This window comes from Salvelinus sp. IW2-2015, linkage group LG17 (genome assembly GCF_002910315.2).
Source record: "Salvelinus sp. IW2-2015 linkage group LG17, ASM291031v2, whole genome shotgun sequence".
Lineage (NCBI taxonomy): Eukaryota > Metazoa > Chordata > Actinopteri > Salmoniformes > Salmonidae > Salvelinus > Salvelinus sp. IW2-2015.
The window spans coordinates 16,589,102-16,614,611 of NC_036857.1; the positions used below are offsets into that span (position 1 = coordinate 16,589,102).

General features: G+C 42.8%; 1 protein-coding gene across 1 annotated transcript in view; it reads left to right on the forward strand.

The window, feature by feature from the left end:
• epha2b (eph receptor A2 b) overlaps nucleotides 1-25,245 on the forward strand; it is a 34,885-nt gene extending 9,640 nt beyond the window's left edge. Inside the window, exons 4-17 of the mRNA XM_024005728.2 lie at nucleotides 8,267-8,422; nucleotides 8,662-9,021; nucleotides 9,242-9,369; nucleotides 9,667-9,838; nucleotides 15,946-16,045; nucleotides 16,649-16,704; nucleotides 16,799-16,924; nucleotides 17,607-17,792; nucleotides 17,935-17,996; nucleotides 18,135-18,344; nucleotides 18,545-18,694; nucleotides 19,498-19,691; nucleotides 20,672-20,827; nucleotides 22,118-25,245. Coding sequence (XP_023861496.1) covers nucleotides 8,267-8,422; nucleotides 8,662-9,021; nucleotides 9,242-9,369; nucleotides 9,667-9,838; nucleotides 15,946-16,045; nucleotides 16,649-16,704; nucleotides 16,799-16,924; nucleotides 17,607-17,792; nucleotides 17,935-17,996; nucleotides 18,135-18,344; nucleotides 18,545-18,694; nucleotides 19,498-19,691; nucleotides 20,672-20,827; nucleotides 22,118-22,226 — 2,165 coding nt within the window. The 3' untranslated portion in view covers nucleotides 22,227-25,245. The remainder of the gene's footprint in view (nucleotides 1-8,266; nucleotides 8,423-8,661; nucleotides 9,022-9,241; nucleotides 9,370-9,666; nucleotides 9,839-15,945; nucleotides 16,046-16,648; nucleotides 16,705-16,798; nucleotides 16,925-17,606; nucleotides 17,793-17,934; nucleotides 17,997-18,134; nucleotides 18,345-18,544; nucleotides 18,695-19,497; nucleotides 19,692-20,671; nucleotides 20,828-22,117) is intronic.
• Nucleotides 25,246-25,510: the final 265 nt, after the last annotated feature.

Below are 25,510 nucleotides of genomic sequence, written 5' to 3' on the forward strand. Positions count from 1 at the left end.
AGTTGCGTGTTCTTAAACTGCCTATATATAACAAATTACAAAAACGATTCGATGTGTAGCATATTCAAAACCTATTGTTTTTAAAAACGTATTAAACTGTCTACCTCGCGGTTCAGCTGTCGGAGATTTGAGCGCTAAATGCATCAGGCCATTGCAATCATATAGGCCTAGGTGTCCACTGTATGATATGAATATTTAAAATATAAATATTAAGGGAGAAGAGCTTAGGCCTAGAGACCGAGAGAAAGAAAGAAAGATATGCCAGCGCCATGTTCCCGACCGACATGGATTAAAAAAAATACTAGGCTACTAGGCTACTACTCCTAAACAGATATTGACGTCCGGAAGGAGGCTAATTTGTTAATTTTCTATCTGAATATGATTTATAAAGACAAGCCTTATTGTTCGATTAAAGGAGTAACTCTGGTAGGCCTAAAACATTCTTCCTCACCTCAAGTTCAACTGTCGGAGTTCGATGGAGTGGCGGTGCTCACTGCCTTCATAGGCCTGCAGTAGCTATATCAGACAAAAGTTGCTTGACTTTATTAGGATAATTTCAAAAGAAAGTGAAGTAATTGTTTATAGGGAAAATATGAAGAGGTTATTATATTGCAGCATTAAATTACGTTTTGCATCTTGCCCTCTTTGGTTTTTCCTTTTTCATGGTTTGAGTGAAGGTAGCGTAGTAGGCCTACCGGTATTTATATTATTGCAGCAAACACCATTACAGCTGCAACTTAATTTGGCTAACGAAAATGTCTCAACAGAATGAAACCTTTGATTTGAACAGGCTAGCCTATATTGCAACTATTACCAACAAATGTTCTACCCAACAAATAACATCAATAGGCTAATGCTATTTATTTTACAACAGACCAACTTTTAACCTTAAACTAAATATGAAGCAAAAAATTAGACAGAGCTTCATTTAGTTAACAAATGTCTTAACAAAATTAAACAAAGCACTTTACATAGGCTATTTAAAGAACTGGTTTAATTATTTAAATAGGCCAATAATTATTAATAATAATAATAATAATAATAATAATAATAATGACCAACCAATTCATAATAAATACGGAAATACACTGCTCAAAAAATAAAGGGAACACTAAAATAACACATCCTAGATCTGAATGAAATATTCTTATTAAATGCTTTTTTCTTTACATAGTTGAATGTGCTGACAACAAAATCACACAAAAATGATCAATGTAAATCAAATTTATCAACCCATGGAGGTCTGGATTTGGAGTCACACTCAAAATTAAAGTGGAAAACAACAATACAGGCTGATCCAACTTTGATGTAATGTCCTTAAAACAAGTCAAAATGAGGCTCAGTAGTGTGTGTGGCCTCCACGTGCCTGTATGACCTCCCTACAACGCCTGGGCATGCTCCTGATGAGGAGCATGCCCTGCCAACTCCTGGACAGTCTGTGGTGCAACGTGGCGTTGGTGGATGGAGCGAGACATGATGTCCCAGATGTGCTCAATTGGATTCAGTCTGGACAACGTGGGTGACGAGAAGAGGCGGGCCAGTCCATAGCATCAATGCCTTCCTCTTGCAGGAACTGCTGACACACTCCAGCCACACGAGGTCTAGCATTAGGAGGAACCCAGGGCCAACCGCACCAGCATAATGGTCTCACAACGGGTCTGAGGATCTCATCTCGGTACCTAATGGCAGTCAGGCTACCTCTGGCAAGCACATGGAGGGCTGTGCGGCCCCCCAAAGAAATGCCACCCCACACCATGACTGACCCACCGCCAAACCGGTCATGCTGGAGGATGTTGCAGGCAGCAGAACGTTCTCCACGGCGTCTCCAGACTCTGTCACGTCTGTCACATGTGCTCAGTGTGAACCTGCTTTCATCGTGAAGAGCACAGGGCGCCAGTGGCGAATTTGCCAATCTTGGTGTTCTCTGGCAAAATGCCAAACGTCCTGCACGGTGTTGGGCTGTAAGCACAACCCCCACCTGTGGACGTCGGGCCCTCATACCACCCTCATGGAGTCTGTTTCTGACCGTTTGAGCAGGCACATGCACATTTGTGGCCTGCTGGAGGTCATTTTGCAGGGCTCTGGCAGTGCTCCTCCTTGCACAAATGCGGAGGTAGCGGTCCTGCTGCTGGCTTGTTGCCCTCTACGGCCTCCTCCACGTCTCCTGATGTACTGGCCTGTCTCCTGGTAGCGCCTCCATGCTTGGACACTACGCTGACAGACACAGCAAACCTTCTTGCCACAGCTCGCATTGATGTGCCATCCTGGATGAGCTGCACTACCTGAGCCACTTGTGTGGATTGTAGACTCCGTCTCATGCTACCACTAGAGTGAAAGCACCGCCAGCATTCAAAAGTGATCAAAAACATCAGCCAGGAAGCATAGGAACTGAGAAGTGGTCTGTGGTCACCACCTGCAGAACCACTCCTTTATTGGGGGTGTCTTGCTAACTGCCTATAATTTCCACCTTTTGTCTATTCCATTTGCACAACAGCATGTGAAATTTATTGTCAATCAGTGTTGCTTCCTAAGTGGACAGTTTGATTTCACAGAAGTGTGATTGACTTGGAGTTACATTGTGTTGTTTAAGTGTTCCCTTTATTTTTTTGAGCAGTGTATATAAATGAAAAGTAACGTTCTCATCTTTGTCCACTAAAATTTGTCTCCAAGGACATTCCTCTTGTCGCCTTCTTTTCACAATACAGTTTTTCCTCTAACTTTTTTTTGTTTTATTTCAAAGAAAAAAGTCTCCCATCGTCAACAGTAGCCTGGGCCAAGGCTCCTTTCACTCGCTCTCCTCAGCAGCAGGCACGTGATGCGAGCAGCCAGAACCAGTTTCAGCTGGACATAAGCTATACATTTTATTGAGTTGCAGTTGGCTGAGACAGAGAACAAGCTTGCGCAGTTCTCATCACACAAACATTAACGGTCCAATCGGGTCCAGTCGGTAAATCAAATTAAGCATTTCTCGAACAGCAGCACACCATTTTTCAGCATCAGCATACAGGCCTAGTAATGTAGCACATCCGTTGATGTGAATCTACTCCTTTCCCATTCACCCGGCTTGGGGAGAAAGGGGTGCTAATTGCACATCCAGACACCAGTGGCAATTATATCAGACCTGAGCCAGATCCGAGACAAAAGTCAGAATTTAGTACCCGGACCAACTCGGGTCCCAGGTCGGATCTCGGAATTTTGGGTCTGTTGAAACTGTGAAGACCTCTATTCTAGGCCCATGGGCCTCCCGTTGGGTGGTGTATTCTGGACTGCTTGTTGATTACAGAGTCTGCCTCTTAGTGTAAGGCCATCTCACCACAGCCCTGACCATACGCATTGCAGCCACTTTTTTTTTTCCTGCCGCTGCTGTGCAAAAAGAGCATATTCTCCTCTATTCAGTTGCCATGTGGCATTTCTACTATTTGCAACAAGTGTTCCCCCCCCCCTCTCTCTGGAGTTTAATGGCAAAGCATTCTCCTGCCTGCTGGTTGCTAGTGAAAGGAGATGCTAATGGGTTAGCTGGAAACCTTTGGTGAGGCTGGAAGGGAGTAGCAGGGAGGACAGAGGAATTTGGGGATTATGAGAGGGGAGGCAGGGGAGGCAGAGGCCTATGAATTGGGGTTAGAGACAGCAGCTGTTTCGTTTGCCCACTCAATGCAATTCTCCTCTCGCTCGCCGTTTTTCTTCTTAAGTCTCCAGCAGGATTCGATACCCCTCTGTCTTTCTATCAATCTACTCCCCTTCTGTTTCTCTATCCCTCCATTTCTTTTTGGCCTTCGAGGTGGTGTTAATGAGTAGTCGTGAATGTTCTAGAAACAGCAAGCAGAGAAAGAGAGAAGGGTAACATGAAAGAATGAGCAACGTGCAGGCTGCATGCAGGACGTCATTCACAATCCAAATTCTTTTCATGCTAGGAATTTTCTCTCAAACAAAGATTGCACCATTGCCGCCCACTTTTACTGTAATGTATATCCTTTGTTCACCTCCTATTGCTGACAAATGGCTCGACTGCAACTTGGAGGCCCCAACGAGACAAAAGATGAATGGAGCAAACGAAGGGGAATGTCTCAGTCACTTGAGTTAATACCCTCGAAATAAATGAAACGCAGGCAGTTTCTTTCAGGCAAGCGTGGTTACTTGCAGTTTCCAAGTAAACTTCAGTCATACTTGACCACAACTAAGGCAGCAACTAAACAAAGCTGATATTTTTCTGAGAATAGACATCTGTTTCTTTCTCGACTTGTCCCTGTTGTCTTTTGGATGCAGACACTGAAACCATCTGTCATTTATTCTTGACATATTTCACCTTTCTCAGGTCGATCCTCAATTGCCTGTAATCTCTCTTTCATTTTAGCATTCTCTCGCTCACACACACACACACACTCCAACTGTCCTTTTTTCTAACACCTTGTTACCTGGTACCTACTTTGCATACAGTCGCTCACATCAAACATATCATCCATCTACATGATATCATTCATCTATCCATCTGTCTTAAATTAGGGCCTCAGACTCTTCATGTCTGATAAAGCAATGAAGTCAACCTAGGTAAAGAGAGCTGGCTAAGGAAGAGCTGCTATTTGAGATTATTGGGACACAGCCCCGTACCGCAGGATCTGGAAATAGAAGAACCAAAGTAAGGTGTGTGTGTGTGTGGAGAAGAGAACAGTAATCCTTCCACTGAAGTCAGATTTCCTCTCCCAAGTGTGTGTGATCATGTAAGGGGATATAGCAAGGACATGACCAGCAGCCATTGGAATGTTTTTGGCGCGTTTAAGGGTGGCCTTCTCATTTTCACTTTCCTCCATGAGACCCTCAGAGATTTCACGACGTCTTACTCTGATTCCCCTACTGTTGGTGCACAGCTGGAGCCTACCTGCAGTTCTCCCACTATATTCTCCCACGTGTGAAATCAGCAGACATCTAAGCGATACGGTTTCATATCTGCACAGGTGTCTTTTTAAAAGACGGCTGAATTATGCACATAATGGTTCCGCTCAGTTTTTCATTATCTATCTCTCTTTCTGCCTTTTCACACTTGATTCTGTCTTGCTCTCTGTTTTCTCTCGCAAAGTATTGATGGCTGACACACTGTCCTGGAATGTGGGACGACTAGTTATATTAGTTTAGAGCGATGGAGAGAGAAGGGGGATGGTTTAAAGGAAGTGTAGGAGTTCAAAGTACACTGAACAAGAATATAAATTCGCTTTCCAGGATAATACATCCACCTGACAGGTGTGGCATATCAAGAACCTGATTAAACAGCATGATCATTACACAATAAAAGGCCACCTTAAAATGTGCAGTTTTGTCACACAACACAATGCCACAGATGTCTCAAGTTTTGTTGGAGTGTGCAATTGGCATGCTAACTGCAGGAATGTCCACCAAAGATGTTTCCTGAGGATTTAATGTTAATTTCTCTACCATAAGCCGCCTCCAAGGTCGTTTTAGAGAATTTGGCAGTACGTCCAACTGGCCTCACAACCGCAGACCACGTGTAACCACGCCAGCCCAGGACCTCCACATCCGGCTTCTTCACCTGCAGCATGGTCTGAGACAAGCCACCCGGACAACTGATGAAACTGTGGATTTGCACAAACTGTCAGAAAACGTCTCAGGGAAGCTCATCTGCGTGCTCGTCGTCCTCACCAGGGTTTTGACCTGACTGCAGTTTGGTGTCGTAACCAACTTCAGTCGGCAAATGCTCACCTTCGATGGCCACTGGCACGCTGGAGAAGTGTGTTCTTCATGGATGAATCACAGTTTCAGCCTTACTGGGCAAATGGCAGACAGTGTGTATGGCGTTGTGGGTGAGAGGTTTGCTAATGTCAACGTTGTGAACAGAATGTCTCATGGTGGCCATTTGGTTATGGTATGGGTAGGCATAAGCTATGGACAACGAGCCCAATTGCATTTTATCGATGGCAATTTCAATGCAGAGATACCGTGACGAGATCCCGAGGTCCATTTGTCGTGCCCTTTATCCGCCGCCATCACCTCATGTTTCAGCATGATAATGCATGGTGCTAGGATCTGTACACAATTTCTGGAAGGTGAAAATGTCCCAGTTCTTCCATGGCCTGGATACTCGCCATACATGTCACCCATTGAGCATGTTTTGGATGCTCTGGTTCGATGTGTAGGACAGCGTGTTCCAGTTCCCACCAATATCCAGCAAATTCGCACAGCCATTGAAGTGGGTCAACATTCCACAGGCCACAATCAAGTCTGATCAACTCTATGTGAATGTCTCGCTGCATGAGGCAAATGGTGGTCACACCAGATGCCGACTGGTTTTCTGATCCACGTCCCCTACTTTAAAAAAGTATATACAGTGGGGAGAACAAGTATTTGATACACTGCCGATTTTGCAGGTTTTCCTACTTACAAAGCATGTAGAGGTCTGTAATTTGTATCATCACTTCAACTGTGAGAGACAGAATCTAAAACAAAAATCCAGAAAATCACATTGTATGATTTTTAAGTAATTAATTTGCATTTTATTGCATGACATAAGTTTTTGATACATCAGAAAAGCAGAACTTAATATTTGGTACAGAAACRTTTGTTTGCAYTTACAGAGATCATYSGTTTCCTGTAGTTCTTGACCAGGTTTGCACACACTGCAGCAGGGATTTTGGCCCACTCCTCCATACAGARCTTCTCCAGATCCTTCAGGTTTCGGGGCTGTCGCTGGGCAATACGGACTTTCAGCTCCCTCCAAAGATTTTCTATTGGGTTCAGGTCTGGAGACTGGCTAGGCCACTCCAGGACCTTGAGATGCTTCTTACGGAGCCASTCCTTAGTTGCCCTGGCTGTGTGTTTCGGGTCGTTGTCATGCTGGAAGACCCAGCCACGACCCATCTTCAATGCTCTTACTGAGGGAAGGAGGTTGTTGGCCAAGATCTCGCGATACATGGCCCCATCCATCCTCCCCTCAATACGGTGCAGTCGTCCTGTCCCTTTTGCAGAAAGGCATCCCCAAAGAATGATGTTTCCACCTCCATGCTTCACGGTTGGGATGGTGTTCTTGGGGTTGTACTCATCCTTCTTCTTCCTCCAAACACGGCGAGTGGAGTTTAGACCAAAAAGCTCTATTTTTGTCTCTTCAGACCACATGACCTTCTCCCATTTCTCCTCTGGATCATCCAGATGGTCATTGGCAAACTTCAGACGGGCCTGGACATGCGCTGGCTTCAGCAGGGGGACCTTGGGTGTGCTGCAGGATTTTAATCCATGACGGCGTAGTGTGTTACTAATGGTTTTCTTTGAGACTGTGGTCCCAGCTCTCTTCAGGTCATTMACCAGGTCCTGCCGTGTAGTTCTGGGCTGATCCCTCACCTTCCTCATGATCATTGATGCCCCACAAGGTGAGATCTTGCATGGAGCCCCAGACCGAGGGTGATTGACCGTCATCTTGAACTTCTTCCATTTTCTAATAATTGCGCCAACAGTTGTTGCCTTCTCACCAAGCTGCTTGCCTATTGTCCTGTAGCCCAACCCAGCCTTGTGCAGGTCTACAATTTAACCCTGATGTCCTTACACAGCTCTCTGGTCTTGGCCATTGTGGAGAAGTTGGAGTCTGTTTGATTGAGTGTGTGGACAGGTGTCTTTTATACAGGTAACGAGTTCAAACGGGTGCAGTTAATACAGGTAATGAGTGGAGAACAGGAGGGCTTCTTAAAGAAAAACTAACAGGTCTGCGAGAGCCGGAATTCTTACTGGTTGGTAGGTGATCAAATACTTATGTCATGCAATAAAATGCAAATGAATTACTTAAAAATCATACAATGTGATTTTCTGGATTTTTGTTTTAGATTCCGTCTCTCACAGTTGACGTGTACCTATGATAAAAATTACAGACCTCTACATGCTTTGTAAGTAGGAAAACCTGCAAAATCGGCAGTGTATCAAATACTTGTTCTCCCCACTGTATATATCTGTGACGAACAGATGCATATCTGTATTCCCAGTCATGTGAAATCCATAGATTAGAGCCTAATCTGCACCAAAACTCCTCCTCGGATGTAGGAAAACACTGTATTAGTCATCTACGTAACAATGTTGTGTTTGCGTCCCAAATAGCACCCTATTCCCTTAGTGCGCTACTTTTGACCAGGGCCCATAGGACAGTGCATTATATAGGGAATAGGGTGCCTTTTGGGTCATAGCATGTTGTCCTTGCCATATTTTCATTTGCAGTTTCTCAACTAGTTCCCCTCAGGTCCCCATGAAAGTCTCCCCTATCTGTGTGTTGTGTTTTCAGATTGTCAGCCAGGCTTCTTCAAAGAGTTTGTGTCCAACAACCAATGCGAGCTTTGTCCTGTTAACACCAAGCTGCTGAGCTCCGGGGCACTGCTCTGTCCGTGTGCAGAAGACTTCTATCGTGCTCCCGATGATCCAACTACAGGGCCCTGCTCAGGTTAGGAGGACATTTTGGAAATTTACTTTTAATGCACTGTCAGCATTGGTGGATCCTACACTGAAAACAAATGAGAGATTTGCTTTTCATTGTGCACAAAGTGCTCTCTTGACCAAAAAATTATGACACTAAAAAGATTAGAATGACCCAGAATGCTACAGTTTTTAACATAATGTTAATGACGACATTAATCATACATGAACTAACATGCTTCTATTTTCCTGCTCTTGTTTCCTCAGGCCTGCCCTCAGCACCGCGAGAACTGGTCGCCACGACCACCCAGCTGGCGGCGGGCAAGCTGCAGCTGTCATGGAGTCCGCCGGAGGACACGGGCGGCCGCAGTGACATCAGCTACAGCGTGGAGTGCCGTCGCTGCGAGGGCACCGCGTGCCAGCCATGCGGGGAGAAGGTGCGCCTCGAGCCGGCCAGCTCAGGCCTGATGGACACCAAGGTGGCAGTGAGCGAGCTGGAGCCCCACCTCAACTACACGTTCACCGTGGAGGCCCACAGCGGAGTGTCGCTGTTCGCCAGCCAGGGGGCGCCACGCTCCAACAGGCCCCCATCCACCAGCATATTGACCACTGCCCTGCACTACACAGGTGGGTCACTGTACTTGGGGGTAATAGGGGTGGTGGTGGTAGTAGTAGAAACCTTTTATTATGCATGATCTAAAATGTAGTTGTATGGCCTTATATAAGCACGATCCCTAAATACTCCATCAAACATAATGCAGTGAAAGCATTTCAAAAGCTCTTGGTTGAACTTGTGAAGGACATTGCACAGTCTCCAAAATTGTTAACATCTCCCCTCCTCCCTCAGACCCGCCCAAGGTGACGTCCATGCGTCTGGACGAGCGGAGCCTCACCAGCGTTTCCCTGTCCTGGGCTGTAGCGCCCCGCAGGCCCATGCCCCAGCCCACCCGCTACAAACTCACTTACCGCAAGAAGGTACAGTAAACCATCCACGCCAAACTAGCTGCTGAAAATGTTTGCAATGTTCTATTTGGATATGTCTTTTGATACATAATATAACTTAAAAATGGAATTTTGTGGTAGTGCATGAAGGGGGGAAAAAAGAAAGAAAGAAATTAGAGGGGTTTCGGGGTTGACAAACACCACAGGGGGAGCAATACCGCATAACAAAACAGTGTACCTTATTATTATGATTCCTTACCGAAAGGCATGTTGGTTCACTGTGTTCTCATCTTTCAATCCCCCCCCCCCCCCCTTCTCCAACTCTACCAGGATGACAATCTGGATGTGACCACGTACACTGTTCTGATTCTGGAGAAGAGATCTGTGCAGATCAGTGACTTGTCCCCAGGCACAGCCTACCTATTCAGGGTACAGGCCCTGAGCCCCGAGGGCAGCCCTGGAGGATCCAGCATAGAGGATGAATTTGAGACCCTGACTGAAGGTAAGGAAGACAGCCATATATCAGGTTAATAAGAAGAATGGAGAATGAAGGGATGCTACAGCCCCATACCCCAGGGCCCTGAAATGGAAGAACCAGTGTGTGAGATGGTGGACCAAACCTGACGTAATTTAGAATTAAATTAAGATAAATAAATTCACACTAAATAAATGGGCAAGGGAATACAGAAATACTGACATGCATTCGTTTTCTATACATATCTATATATATTTATTTTTTGTATACAGTTGAAGTCGGAAGTTTACATACACTTAGGTTGGAGTCATTAACTTGTTTTTCAACCAATCCACAAATCTCTTGTTAACAAACTATAGTTTTGGCAAGTCGGTTAGGACATCTACTTTGTGCATGACACAAGTAATTTTTCCAACAATTGTTTACTGATTATTTCACTTATAATTCACAATCACAATTCCAGTGTGTCAGAAGTTTACATATATTAAGCTGACTGTGCCTTTAAACAGCTTGGAAAATTCCAGAAAATTATGTCATGGCTTTAGAAGCTTCTGATAGGCTAATTGACATAATTTGAGTCAATTGGAGGTGTACCTGTGGATGTATTTCAAGGCCTACCTTCAAGCTCAGTGCCTCTTTGCTTGACATCATGGGGAAATCAGCCAAGACCTCAGGGGAAAAAATGTATACCTCCATAAGTCTGATTCATCCTTGGGAGCAATTTCCAGACGCCCGAAGGTACCACATCTGTACAAACAATAGTACGCAAGGGACCATGGGACCACGCAGCCGTCATTCCGCTCAGGAAGGAGACGCGTTCTGTCTCCTAGAGATGAATGTACTTTGGTGTGAAAGTGCAAATAAAACCCAGAAAAACAGCAAAGGACCTTGTGAAGATGCTGGAGGAAACAGGTACCAAAGTATCTATATCCACAGGAAAATGAGTCCTATATCGACATAACCTGAAAGGCCGCTCAGCAAGGAAGAAGTGACTGCTCCAAAACCGCCATAAAAAAAAAAGCCAGACTACGGTTTGCAACTGCACATGGAGACAAAGATCATACTTTTTGGAGAAATGTCCTCTYGTCTGATGAAACAAAAATAGATTGGTTTGGCCATAATGACTATCGTTATGTATGGAAGAAAAAGGGGTAGTCTTGCAAGCGCGAAGAACACCATGCCAACCGTGAGGCACGGGGGTGGCAGCATCATGTTGTGGGGGTGCTTTGCTGCAGGAGGGACTGGTGCACTTCACAAAATAGATGGCATCATGAGGTAGGAAAATTATGTGGATATATTAAAGCAACATCTCAAGACATCAGTCAGGAAGTTCAGGCTTGGTCGCAAATGGGTCTTTCAAATGGACAATGGCCCCAAGCATACTTCCAAAGTTGTGGCAAAATGGCTTAAGGACAACAAAGTGAAGGTATTGGAGTGGCCATCACAAAGCCCTGACCTCAATCCTATAGAAAATTTGTGGTCAGAACTGAAAAAGCGTGTGCGAGAAAGGAGGCCTACAAACCTGACTCGGTTACACCAGCTCTGTCAGGAGGAATGGGCCAAAATGCACCCAATTTATGCTACCCGAAACGTTTGACCTAAGTTAAACAATGTAAAGGCAATGCTACCAAATACTAATTGAGTGTATGTAAACGTCTGACCCACTGGGAATGTGATGAAAGAAATAGAAGTTTAAATAAATAAATTTGCTCTACTATTATTCTGACATTTCACATTCTTAAAATAAAGTGGGGATCCTAACTGACCGAAGACAGGGAATTTTTACTAGGATTAAATGGCAGGAATTGTGAAAAACTGAGTTTAAATGTATTTGGCTAAAGTGTATGTAAACTTCCGACTTCGACTGTGTATGTGTGTATCTATAACGAGTAAAATAGTCATGTTTGTATGTGGCTGCTATGAAAGTGAACTGTGTTTGAGGGAAATCAGTGGTGTATTCATTCTGCCGAAAAATGTTTCTTAAATGGAAGCAAACAAAACAGGCATAACTGAATTTGTCCAATAGAAACTTTCGTTTGCAACTGTTTGACTGATGGAAATTTTATACATGTACTTTCCTGAAAACGAATTTCTGTGTTATATTCATGTCCTGTTCTATAAACCAATTTCTGTGTTCATGCAAGTGGCTGACTGAATGAATCCTCACTATCAGTAGCTGCAATTTGGCAGTAAGACCAGACCTTGTTTTTAGAGCGAAAGTTTCAAGGTCTCAGCTTCGAGAGAAGAAGCCTCATGAGGTATTGGTCGGTCACATGAATGAAATGAAATGGTAACGWTTAATTAATTATGCTAAATCATGCAAATATACCTTGTCTGTGTATAGCCGTAGATAAGACAACTGCTGGGACTGCCCAAGCAGAGCTCCTGATTGACATGTGTACTATGGTGCATTGAGTTGGTTGGAACCTTTCCAGCACGCTGACAAATAAAGGATGATTCAATTAAGATTGACTGAGTGTCCCTGTGTAAGAATTTCTACACAGACTAAAGATTATACCCTAGATCAGCTAGATGCAGGCAATATTGTGCAAGGCGGTATTGAATGTGTTAATGTCTGTCACCTTCATTACTAACATTTTTCCCTCGACCTGTGCACCTACGTTGTAAACTTTCATTAGGTTGTAGCAACCTCCATGATGGGTTTTGGGAATATTTGTGTATCATGTAGTAAACTAAAGCTATCGATGTTACATTGAACTGGGTGATTGGAATATGAATGACAGTCATCCAATATGCTGCAATAGAAATAAAGCCATGCTCAATTTTAATTTGATTGTTCTGCCTCATCTTAAACGGCACTGACCGCCACTGGTACTGTAGGCTGATACCTATGAATCTTGTGTCCATTAAATGGGGTAAGGCTGTACATTGCAATATGAATGTCCAATACGCATAATGGACTGACTGGGGAGATGATTTCCCACAGTCAAAGCACTGCAATATGAGCTACAATGATAATATTTGGTCATCCCCCAAAATGTTGCCTTTGAAAGCCTTGATAGTTGCATCCTTACTCCGGAAACTGTCTGCTGATAGCTGACAACAGGGTTAGGCCAGCAGACTCACCTAGAGGAAAGGGGGATGGACACATGTTCGTTTTGATAAGTCTGGGAGACTCTTACAGGGAGGAGAGAACATGAGTACAGTAAATCCAATCCAACCAGTGGTTATGTGTAATATGTCATCACACAGGCAGAATGCTAGACAATTCTGTCTCTAGCACCTGGAGAGAGATGGATAGAAGTAGTCAGTGCTAGAAAGAGAGAAACCCCCGACCTCCCACTGGCCCAGGGCCTCGTATTGTGCAATGTAAAGGAAAACAATATCATGACTTACTGACAGTGCTGCATGTTCCTGCTGGTAGCAGGCCTGAACATGAATGCAGAGGAACTCTGGAGCTCTGTCAGAGTGACCATCGGTTTCTTGGTCACCTCCCCCGATTGCTCAGTTTGGCCGGGCGGCCAGCTCTAGGAGTCTTGGTGGTTCCAAACTTCTTCCATTTAAGAATGATGGAGGCCACTGTGTTCTTGGGAGACTTTCAATGCTGCAGATTTTTTTGGGTACCCTTCTCCAGATCTGTGCCTCAAAGCAATCCTGTCTAGGAGCTCTACGGACAATTCCTTCGACCTCATGGCTTGGTTTTTGCTCTGACATGTACGGTCAACTGTGGGACCTTATAGACAGGTGTGTGTGCCTTTCCAAATCATGTCCAATCAATTGAATTTACCACAGGTGGTAAATTTAATCAACCAAGCACTGTATGTACTTAACAATAGATTTGATTTAAAAGTATGCATGCCATTTTGTGATAACGGCTATGACAAATTACATGGCATACATGTGAATTTATAGCTAGCTAAGATATTATTTTATGTTAAGGCACCCCATCTCACTAACAATTGCTAAGGAGAACAGCAAATTACACTGTTGTGGCTAATCAGTATTGTGGCTAGCTTCACATAGGTGACTTATTCCATCATGACAACATGCTCCTCCTTATTTGACTGTAGTTAGCTAGCTTATTAAGAATGCACTTGCTTAAGTGATCTAGTTTTAACGTGAGCTAGCCAACATGCATTGCGTATGTCATGCCACGATCCTGCTTGCTTTACATCTGACAGATATTTAGTTACCATAGCTAGCTAGCTAAGAATGGTTTATGATAATTGCAGTTTAGTTCATTATCTAGCTAGCTAAGTGTAAAACTGAGTCTGGTTGTAAAACGCAGCTAGCTAGCTAGCCAACTCGACTTTATCAGTTGTAGCCAAGCTAGCTAGCTTGATACTCAGTAATGTTAGCTTACCATGCTGTTCTGGCCAACTGGACATTCCTCTCGCCCATCGCGGTCGACTCCTCCTTACCTACTCCCGTCTCTTGGTCTTCTTCTAGGTTCAAAACTATATGGCTGTAGTCCGGTGGCTTATTGTCAAAAGCAACCCACTACTAACACAGGCACTTGGTACAGGAAGGCAGCCAATGGCTCAGTGTTTCAAAACTGTTCACCTGTTTCTATGTCGAGCAAGGACAATGTTCCATTAGTTATTTTTGTGTGTTTTTATGATGCGCGTGCGGCGCAGCATATAATTAAGCAATAAGGCCCAAGGACGTGTGGTATATGGCCAATATACCACGGCTAAGGGCTGTTTTTAGCACGACGCAACATGGAGTGCCTGGACACAGCCCTTCGCCGTGGTATATTGGCCATATATCACGAACCCCTGAGGTGCCTTATTGCTATTATAAACTGGTTACCAACGTAATTAGAGCAGTAAAAATAATTGCATCACCCGTGGAATACTGTCTGATATACCATTGGCTTTCAGACAATCAGAATTCAGGTCTCAAACCACCCAGTTTATAATAGATTTTATCTCAAATTTCCTTACAAAAAGTGACAACATATTGATGAATACACATGCCGAGATAATTCGTTCACTCAGACCGCGTCTCACAAAGACCTGGCGATTGGAACCAAAAATCTCCAATTTGGACTCCAAACCAAAGGGCAAATTTCCGCCGGTCTAATGTCCATTGTTCGTGTTTCTTGGCCCAAGCAAGTCTCTTCTTATTCTTATTGGTGTCCTTTTAGTAGTGTTTTCTTTGCAGCAAWTCAAACATGAAGGCCTGATTCACACAGTCTCCTCTGAACAGTTGATGTTGAGATGTGTCTGTTACTTGAACTCTGTGAAGCATTTATTTGGGCTGCAATTTCTGAGGCTGGTAACTCTAATGAACTCATCCTCTGCAGCAGAGGTAACTCTGGGTCTTCCTTTCCTGTGGCGGTCCTCATGAGTACCAGTTTCATCATAGCGCTTGATGGTTTTTGCGACTGCACTTGAATAAACTTTAAAAGTTATTGACATTTTCCATATTGACTGACCTTCATGTCTTAAAGTAATGATGGACTGTCGTTTCTCTTTGCTTATTTGAGCTGTTCTTGCCATAGTATGTTATTTTACCAAATAGGGCTATCTTCTGTATACCACCCCTACCTTGTCACAACACAACTGATTGGCTCAAATGCCTTAAGAATAAAATAAATTCCACCAATTAACTTTTAAGAAGGCACACTTGTTAATTGAAATGCATTCCAGGTGACTACCTCATGAAGCTGGTTGAGAGAATGCCAAGTATGTGCAAAGCTGTCATCAAGGCAAAGAGTGGCTATTTGAAGAATCTCAAATATAAAATATATTTTGATTTTAAACACTTTTTTGGTTACTACATGATTCCATATGTGTTATTTCATAGTTTTGATGTCTTCACTATTATTCTACAATAGTAAAAATCAAAGATAAACCTTGAATGAGTAGGTGTTCTAAAACTTTTGATCAGTAGTGTACGTTTGCTTGACCACCACCTCATATTGGAGGAAGAAATACAATAACATAAATAAAATTAGTGGGATTAATTATTTAAATAATTGTCTGTGTGCAATCATTCATCCATTTATTTATCTATTTGTGTATTTATTTATTTGTGCATTTAATTATTCACTTAATTCTAATTACGGCAGCTTTTGTCCGTGTGTGTGTGTGTGTTAAAATCAGTGGTGCAGCTGTGTGTGTCAGTGTGTTACCATTGTGTAAGTGTTTGTTGTTGTTGTGCCACAGTGCCACTGTCCCAGAGCAACACTGGGGTCATATTCGGAGCAGCAGTTGGCGGAGCGGCCATGTTGATGATTGTGGTGGTCGTCCTGCTCATACGCAAACGGTCAGCAATAACCTCCTTTTCCCCCCTCTGCCCCTCGTCCTTTTTTAAAGCACATTCATAACACCCCTTCACTGGTTTCCTTTCTCAATGTTCTCTTTCCTTTGTCAATGCTTCAAATGGCCTTTCTTTCCTTTTAGCCACATCTCCACCCCTCTCTCCCCTTTTACTTTTGCTACTCTCACTCTATCTGTTATCCAGCACTCACTAGGGGAGAATTAGTGTTGTGTGGCTTGTCATTGCTTAGTGAGTGTACTCTAACAAGTAGTTGATTTAAATTGAAGCGGGCCCAGGTGGCACATTGTTTTAGGATAAGAGCTGGTCGGCTCTTTCTGTAGAAGCTAGAGGTGACCCTGCTCCTTCAGCACAGCAGCACAACGCCGTCTCTGTCTGTGTCCGTCAGGTCTGTCTCTGACACAGCTTAGCAAACACAGACAGGCTCCAGTCTTTTATCAAAGTGTTCCCTCTGTGAATCGAGGTGGCACACACCAATGACTTAGGCGCCTTTTGAAACTAGCTGGAAATGAAAGGATAAAAAGAGAATCTGACCATTTTTGGGTTTTGAAGTGAGATGATAATTACTTATGTTTCTTTTCTGTTATTCAGGAGAAGGCGATCTCATACAAGACAAGGACCAGAGGATACTTACTTCTCTAGCTCAGGTAGACAAAATAAAATAAGTACCCCCCCCCCTGTGTCTGTCATGTATTTGTATCGTTCTTTCAATAATGTCCATCTATTCGTATTCTTCTCCAGAGCAACTGAAGCCGCTGAAGACCTACGTGGATCCGCACACATACGAGGACCCCAACATGGCCATCCTCAAGTTTGCCAGCGAGATCCATCCCAGCCATGTGACCAAGCAGAAAGTGATTGGAGCAGGTGAGTGAGAACCCAGTTAAAACAATGTGCTTAGGACGAAGGTGTTAAAGGGTTTTTCAATCCCGTAAATCTGTTTATTTTCAGTTGCATTAGTGGTAGACCATCCAGATTAGTATCAATGGATTAAGTCCTCACCCTGCATGTTTAGACATAATTCGGTGTGGCAGTTGCTTGGCTTCGGGGACCAGTGCTTTGTCTCAAAAGACCGCAATAATAATTAAGATAAACAGAAGTATCTGGACCAAAAAACTGAGTATTTAAGAGGCTATACTATACCTCCATGGGCCCAAACTCCTACTTCTCAGATGATGGGTTTATTGCAGTGTGACCACATCTGCCCTCTGAACCCCCCCCCCCATTCCCACGACTGTGCTCGGCCCTCCCCTGTGTGACAGCTGATTCCCATGCTCCCAAACACGCATCAGGCGTCAACCGATGGGAGACGGAGACTCCGATTTATTTTTTTACACAATCCCACAATAACACACCTCTGTGAAAGTACCCGGGGCAAAACCGCTCATGACCCCTTCCTTGTTTACTTTACCCTTAATACCCTTAACTAATTTCCCAAACGCCTGAGACTTGAGAAACACTGCAAGCCACATCCCTATAATGGATAGTGCTTGAAATATTGCTCAATCTTGTCATTGGGTTTTAAAACCATTTTCCTCAACGCCTCTAGGGGAGTTTGGAGAGGTGTACCGTGGTATTCTGAAAGCGCCAGGGCGGAAGGAGGGGGCGGTGGCCATTAAGACGCTGAAGCCGGGCTACTCAGAGAAGCAGAGGCAGGACTTCCTGTCAGAAGCGAGCATTATGGGACAGTTCTCCCACCAGAATATAATTCGCCTGGAGGGAGTCGTCACCAAATGTAAGAAGGCTCTGTTAGCCTAGTACCTGTATTCTCCTGTGAAGCATTCACTTTACCTGTCTATATATAAATTCTATATGTATATATTTCCTGTCTGTTTTGTGCAGTAGTTAACAGTATTTATGCCCTTTTTTGGTTTCAGTCAAGCATGCCATGATTGTGACTGAGTATATGGAGAACGGCGCACTGGACAAGTACCTAAAGGTGACTAGGCCTACAGTACATCGTATGCAAGTTACCTTTATAAGTGAAAGACAATGACCTACTACAGTTCAAGTTACCACAGCTTCAAAATATTTCTCTCTAACAGTATGTGTGTGTTACAATGTGTTTCCCCTTCAGGATCGTGATGGCGAGATGCCCTCCTTCCAGCTGGTGGGCATGATGCATGGCATCGCCGCTGGCATGAAGTACCTGTCTGACATGAGCTACGTTCACCGGGACCTGGCTGCCCGCAACATCCTGGTCAACAACAACCTGGAGTGTAAGGTGTCTGACTTCGGCCTGTCCCGAGTGCTGGAGGACGACCCTGAGGGCACCTACACCACCAGTGTGAGTTAACATTGCATGTTACAACGGTTGGCTTTACTCAGCTCTTGCTAACACCTTTGCCTTGTTAGCACTGTGTTTCAGTGTAAACTGCTTATAGAGGACTGTCATTGAATTCGATGTACCTTAATTGAATTGAACAAAACAATGTATTTTTTGGGCTCTGACCTGAGTGTATTGTACACTTGTTTCCCCTCCAACAGGGTGGTAAGATCCCCATCCGCTGGACAGCCCCAGAGGCCATTGCCTACAGGAAATTCACCTCGGCCAGCGACGTGTGGAGCTTCGGCATCGTCATGTGGGAAGTCATGGCCTTTGGCGAGCGGCCCTACTGGGACATGAGCAACTGCGAGGTACACTACAATGCTAATGCTAACGAAGCCAAACAAGGCAGGAAGCCTTATAGTTCCAATTAGAGCCACACTGCTAACACTAACGTAAACCAATGGAAACCAATGAAATAATAGCTAACGGGAATGCTAGTGCCAACTATCATAACAGCTCAGTGAACCTCAATTCAAGTGTAGGATCTCAAAGTGCACTGCCGCACTTCACGTAGTCAATTCTCTATTAGATACAGAGGTACCATACTCTGGAATTATCTTCACATTGCCAAAACATCATCATCCCTCAGTAACTTGAAGCGAAGACTGGGGGTCAGCCTGATGAAACAAACTACTCAGTAATCTCCTCCATATAGCCTAACGCTCACACACTCACATGCGCGCACACACATTTACTTTTGATACTTAAGTATATTTAAAACCAAATACTTTTGGACTTTTACTCAAGTAGTATTTTTTGGGGTGACTTTCACTTTTACTTTAGTCATTTTTCTATTACTGTATCTTTTACTTATTGGGTACTTTTTCCACCACTGGTTTAATTTAAAAAAAAGTTTTTTTATGGATTACTAATCAATTAATTTATACATTTATAATTAGTAGGTTTTGTTATACCTTTTAACAAACCTTTTATATTTGTGTACTAATGTATCGTATATAGTTTTGTGGTGTGGTTTTCATGTCAGCCCTTGGGCTTCCAACCACACCTGCACACCGTTAATAAAAATAAAATAAAATGTCTGTATTGTTGTCTATTACTTTTTTCTTTGGTGCGAATAAACTAAACTAAACCTCTAGCCTCTGTTTGTCAGGTGATGAAGGCCATCAACGAGGCGTTCAGGCTGCCAGCGCCCATGGACTGCCCATCAGCCGTCTACCAGCTCATGCTGCAGTGCTGGCTGCAGGACCGCTCCAAGAGGCCCCGTTTCCCGGACATCGTCAGCCTGCTGGACAAGCTGCTCAGGAGCCCAGAGTCCTTGAAGGCTATCGCAGACTTCGACCCCCGGTATGAGTACTCTCTAGAAGGAAATTACACAGCAAAGTATATCCATGAAACGGTGAAACCAAGTGGAGCACAAGAAAAAGCAAATTATTAGGAGGATAATGTGGCAGCATAATGTGTGCATGTTTAGTAATCATTTGTTGGGTGCTTATATTTGTCCAATTTCACACATGTACAAGTGTGTATTAACACTCCTCTGTGAATTGGAAATGTGTTTGTTGCATATCCCATCAGCCCTACTTTGGGCTCCCGAGTGGCGCAGCGGTCTAAGGCACTACATCTCAGTGCAAGAGGCATCACTATAGTACCTGGTTGGAATCCAGGCTGTATCACATCTGGACGTTATTGGGAGTCCCATAGGGCGGCGCACAATTTGGCACAGCGTCGTCGGGGTTTGGCCGGAGTAGGCCGTCATTGTAAATAAGAATTCTTATTTACAATGACACATTTGGCCCAGCGTTGTCGGGGTTTGGCCGAATTGTGCCCCGACGACGCTGGGCCGAATTGTGCGCCGCCCTATAGGACTCCCAATCCCAGCCGGATGTGATACAGCCTGGATTCGAACCAGGTACTATAGTGATGCCTCTTGCACTGAGATGTAGTGCCTTACAAAGTTCTGTTGCCTAGTTAGATAAAGGTTAAATAAAAATTAAATAAAAAATCAACGGCAACTCTGGAGCAATTGGGGTTAAGTGCCTTGCTCAAGGGCATATCTACAGGTTTTTCACCTTGTCTGCTCGGGATTTGAATTAGCGACCTTTAACCACTATGCTACTTGATGTCTCTGTATGTGTGCTGGTGTCTGAACATGTTTTAGACACAAAAGACAAAGATCTGTCAGGTTATTTTGTCATTTACCCCATAGCTGCACCAACCGGTTTTTAGCTCACCGTTTCCTCGCTGGGTAATCACAGTCGTCTCTGTCTATTGTCGGGCAGCTGGTGATGATGATCGCTCATTCTGCCCTACTTTCCCTCCTCCAGCGTATCCATCCGCCTGCCCAGCACAAGTGGTTCGGACGGCTCACCCTTCAGGTCGGTGTCAGAGTGGCTGGAGTCCATCAAGATGAGCCAGTACAGTGAGAACTTCACCTGCGCTGGAGTGGTCACCATGGACCAGGTGCTGCAGATGAAGAATGTGTGAGTAGTGTTTTTTTTAAAGCTTTTTATTAGATTTTTGTGGGACATTCTGTCTGTTACTTAATGAGATGATGTTCAACAAAACAATTGATCACAAACAAGACAAATCTAAGATTGGATGAGAGTATAGGAATATATTAAATAGAGATGTATACACTATTTGCACAATGTCGAACAACTGGTTCCCAAGCTAAGTCCTTAGTTTTCCAAGTGTTTGGGGATTTTGAAAAAGGAGCTTTCGACAGCCAGAGAACCGTTTATGGACAATATAAACTCGGGCCTCTCTACAACTCAAGAAAACTAGTGAGATGGAAAAAATAATGGAGTGCGAGAAAGAGCAGGCTCATTTGCGGTGGCCTTGTGGTGGTGACTTGTGATTTGCTCACTCCCCTCTCTTTCTCCCTCCCTTCCTTTTTTCAATTATTCCTCCATCCCTCCTTCGCCCACACCAGCAGCCCAGGGCAGCACTTCTGCAGCAGCCTGAAACCGCTGGTCCTGGCTGTGTAGGGCAAAGGCCCTCATGGCTTATGCAACATGAAAGGAAAGGAGGAGGAGGATAAGAAGAGAGGACAGCCACTACACTAGAAGGGGCAATGTGGAGATAAGGGAAATTAAGAAAGCGTAGCACATTTGTGGATAAGGAGAGGACTTTGGACCAACGCACAACCCAAAAAATGAACAAAATACCTAGACGAAGGCACTGTAACCAGAAATATATCACTCATTCAATAAACACAGTATCTGGGAGGTAGATTATCTACCGACGAGGCTTTCCTTTTAATCCTAAGAAAAAGGCCTGTGCGGAAACGGGAAACCTCTTTTGAAGTGTGTGTCATATTCCATGGTGAGATTTTACGGTCCCATGCTCCTTCTCTTGTCATCTGGAAGCACTCGACTGAACTATTTACGACACTCCCTCTGCTCGACAGGCAACTGATTCATGGGCGAGATGGAGAATCTTCATTAACTAATTAAGACTGTAATTAAACCTGGAAATGAGGGACTTGGATGTGGCACGCCTTCACCAGATTCTGTCACGTGTGCCTCTCTGAGGGGTTTGCCTCATGTTTGCCCTGTCTTGAAAATGAGACACTGTCCTCCTGGCTAGTCCCAAGAGGTTATTTTCAAAAGCTTTGCTTTCACATACAGTTTCATATATATTACCTAAAGGAAGGGAACACTGAAGAAATTAGTTTGAAGGGAATCCAAACCAGGTCAAGGTGTGAATTCCTCCGTTGCTATCCAGTGGCTCTATATCTGAATTGCTTTCTTGTGCTTTCTTTTTCACAGGGATATCAAGAACATTGGCGTAAGACTGCCCGGCCACCTGAAGAGAATTGCATACAGCATCCTGGGCTTGAAAGACCAGACCAGCACCCTGAGTGTATTTGCAGTGTGACCCAATGCTAGTGGTGCAGGAATATGAGTTGGGCAGCACTCTGACTGAACTTTGAACTCTGTGTTGGACTGGAGCGGAGCTGCGGGGACGGCTTTGGACAGACAAACAGAACTTCTTAGGGGCATGGTCTAGCCAAAAGAGACTGAAAATACTGTACAATCTTAAAGATTTCTAACAGACTTGTTAAGCGTATCTAAAAAAAAAAAAAAGAATGGAGTATTTTTACAACAATAGATGTATTGATTAGACTGTGTATATTATATACTGTATATATGTTGTATTATCCATGTCAGTTGTACAGATACATTTCAATCCCCAATCTTTGTTAATATTTTGTTTGCATGCTTCCCCTCTCTCCCCGGAAACTAATCAAGTGATAGAAGTCTTGGAATAGCTTGTTCCGAGGTTGTCTCTTGTTTCCATAGCAACTAATATTGAGAAGAGGAAATTAAGAAGTCACAAAACCACTTACACCAAAGCAATTATTTGTGTGAAGTGGACTGCTGTGGCCTTTTGGGTATGAGTCTGGCGGTGTTGGTGCCAGTGAAATGCATTGTGGTCCATGTAATCTCTTGCTAAACTAATGAGAATAGACTCGAAGCAGAGAGTGGACATGAATGGGCCTGGGCAGGACGTATGTTAACATGATGGTGCATTTGTGTATGCCACAGTCTTGAGGTTATTGTCTTAGTCCAGTTTGGGATGTTGTTGGCTACTGTTGTGCCTTATCTGGGCTTGATTTAGATGTTAAGCTATGATATGAATTTGAGTTTATATGAAAATAACGTGAAAAGATATGAGGTACTCATCATGTTCAGTTTAACTGGCCGCAAAAGCTTGTGTTAATTGATTGGGATCAAGAACATCACTTATATTGAAGCACTTAAATAAGTAACAACTGGGTTGAGTTGTCTCATCTAAAACATCTATCTTGTCGTTATTATTATCATCATGCCATAAGAAGATCATTTGAAATAAAATGAGGCAGCTGAAAGAATTTGTTAAATTTGGGTCGTTCCACGAAATGAGCTCCTTTTCGTTCCTTTGATATTTTAAGTACACATTGTGCACAAATAAAAAGCATGTTATATTTAATATAGACCACATGGAAAATACAACAAATCAGATTTTTTATGTGAATGAATACTTGCTAAAGTGCCAAAATGCATCATTTTGACAAGTCCCTCAGTTTATCCTCTTTGACTCCCTAGGAAGATTTTAACTCAACATTTGTCCAAATGTTCACCATCATTGTAAACCCTAGTTATTTTGTGGCTTTGACAGTCATTTCTGAAGATTATTATTTATTTAATGTCAGTGATTTCGTAACTTAAAAAAATAATAATTAACACCTGTACCTTATTTTATGGTCAACCCTGTTATGTGAAATTAACTGTCGTTTTAATATGGTGAAACTATTCCATGTCGGAAAAAAATTGTTTCAGAAGAGACATTGAACATTTAATAGCAAAATCTGAAAGCAGGTGAGCTAGTTCTACTCATTTTGGACGTTTTGTGTTGGAAAACTGAGTGGGTCGAGTATAACACGTCAACCCCGTTACCCATGGATAGACAGGCTAGAAATCTTTTAACAATTTCATTGTTTGTGAAACTTGCATTCAATTGCCACTGCTGCACACAAGCTTCCATTCCCTCTGTCACAAGGGGATTTATGGCTGCTTTAAGATTAAGTCGTCAACCCTGTTACTTTATTTGGCACTTAATAAGCAGTTACTATAGTATTTTTTTTTAAATTTAACCTCTGAGATGGGGATTTAAAAAAATATATATTTATAATTTGAACATGTGCTCTTTATGACAGAATGTTATAATTATGTGAAATAAAACGTTTATTTTCACCAAGTTACTTTACTCAAAAGGTACCTATTTGGTGGAACGACCCATTTTATGATGGATTTAATTTTGAAAGGTATTGTGTCAAGCTTTATCAAGTCAGGATTACATGCCTTTTTTTCAAAGTTGGTTGAAAATACAAATGCCCAACATTTTTTTATTAAATAGATGATTTAGGATTAGAAATGCTTGTTGCGATGATTTCAGAGAATGTAAAGTGTAGTTTGATATGCAATTTCAATCTGACAGTAAAAGTATTTTTTTTAAATCACAACTTAGATTTACCATTCTTTTCTTGTTCTAATTGCTTTATCCATATTTCTTATTTGGTGTTTAGTAACAAGTGTTTTATGGGATGAAACAATTTGCTTTGAGAATGCAGATACCATTACACTCAGTGTAGTATTTTTCCTCTCAATGCATTTCATTGATAAAGTGCTTGTTTCTGGTAATGCTAAGAAAGTATCAGTTTTCTTCAGTCTTAATTGACCAGCTCATCCATATCCAATAGTTTTCCCAGATCAGTTTGTGCTCTTGCCAACACACCAAACAATAGAGTTGGCAAGAGCACAAACAGATCTGGTACTAGTCATTTATCCCAATGCTCTAAAAAGATGACGGTTTGTTACTGACTCTCTTCACGACTTGACTTTTTGCTTTAACTTTTTTGGATTGTCTTATTTCACATCTTATGCTCCTTGTTTCATATATGAATATAGAAGTCTATAGTACTTTTCTTATTAGTTTTCTAGATTTTCATTTGGAAAAGGGATTTTTTTTMMGGGGGGGGGTTTATTGCCTTTTGTATAATTGGACTTTGTAAGCATATTTTACTGCTTTTTATAGGACAATTACACATTTTATGTTCAATTTAGGTAACTTTCATCAAAGGGATGCCCACTCTTATTGTAGCTGTCTTACAGACAAATTAACAATTTCTTGATTTCAAAAGTAAACTCTTTGTTTTACACTTTATTTAATAGTCTATTTATTTTTTACTTTTATTTATTGACATAATTACACTGAGCTGGGATTTATTCGTAATTGAAGGTTGTCTTGTCACAAACTTTTCGTTGCCCTTCATTCATATTTGATTCCATTCGTTGCCGTTGACCAATGATTGACGCGCCAAAAAACACCACTTACAATAAAGCCTGAAATTTGATTTCCTTTTGCATTGTTCACTTATTGATTGTATTTTACACACACACAGTACTGAGGATTTCGATTTTCTGTATCCATGTTTTTTCCCCCAGATTGGCTACATGGGAAAGAATGTGTAAACTAAACCTGGATAGCATTTTAATGTGGCTGTTTACTCATTTTGAGTCACAAACATCTATTTGCTTATGTTAGAGTAGAGCGTTACAATAACTTAATTCCAGTATTGGCTTGATATGAATGCAGTTCGTGTCAACATCACTGAAATA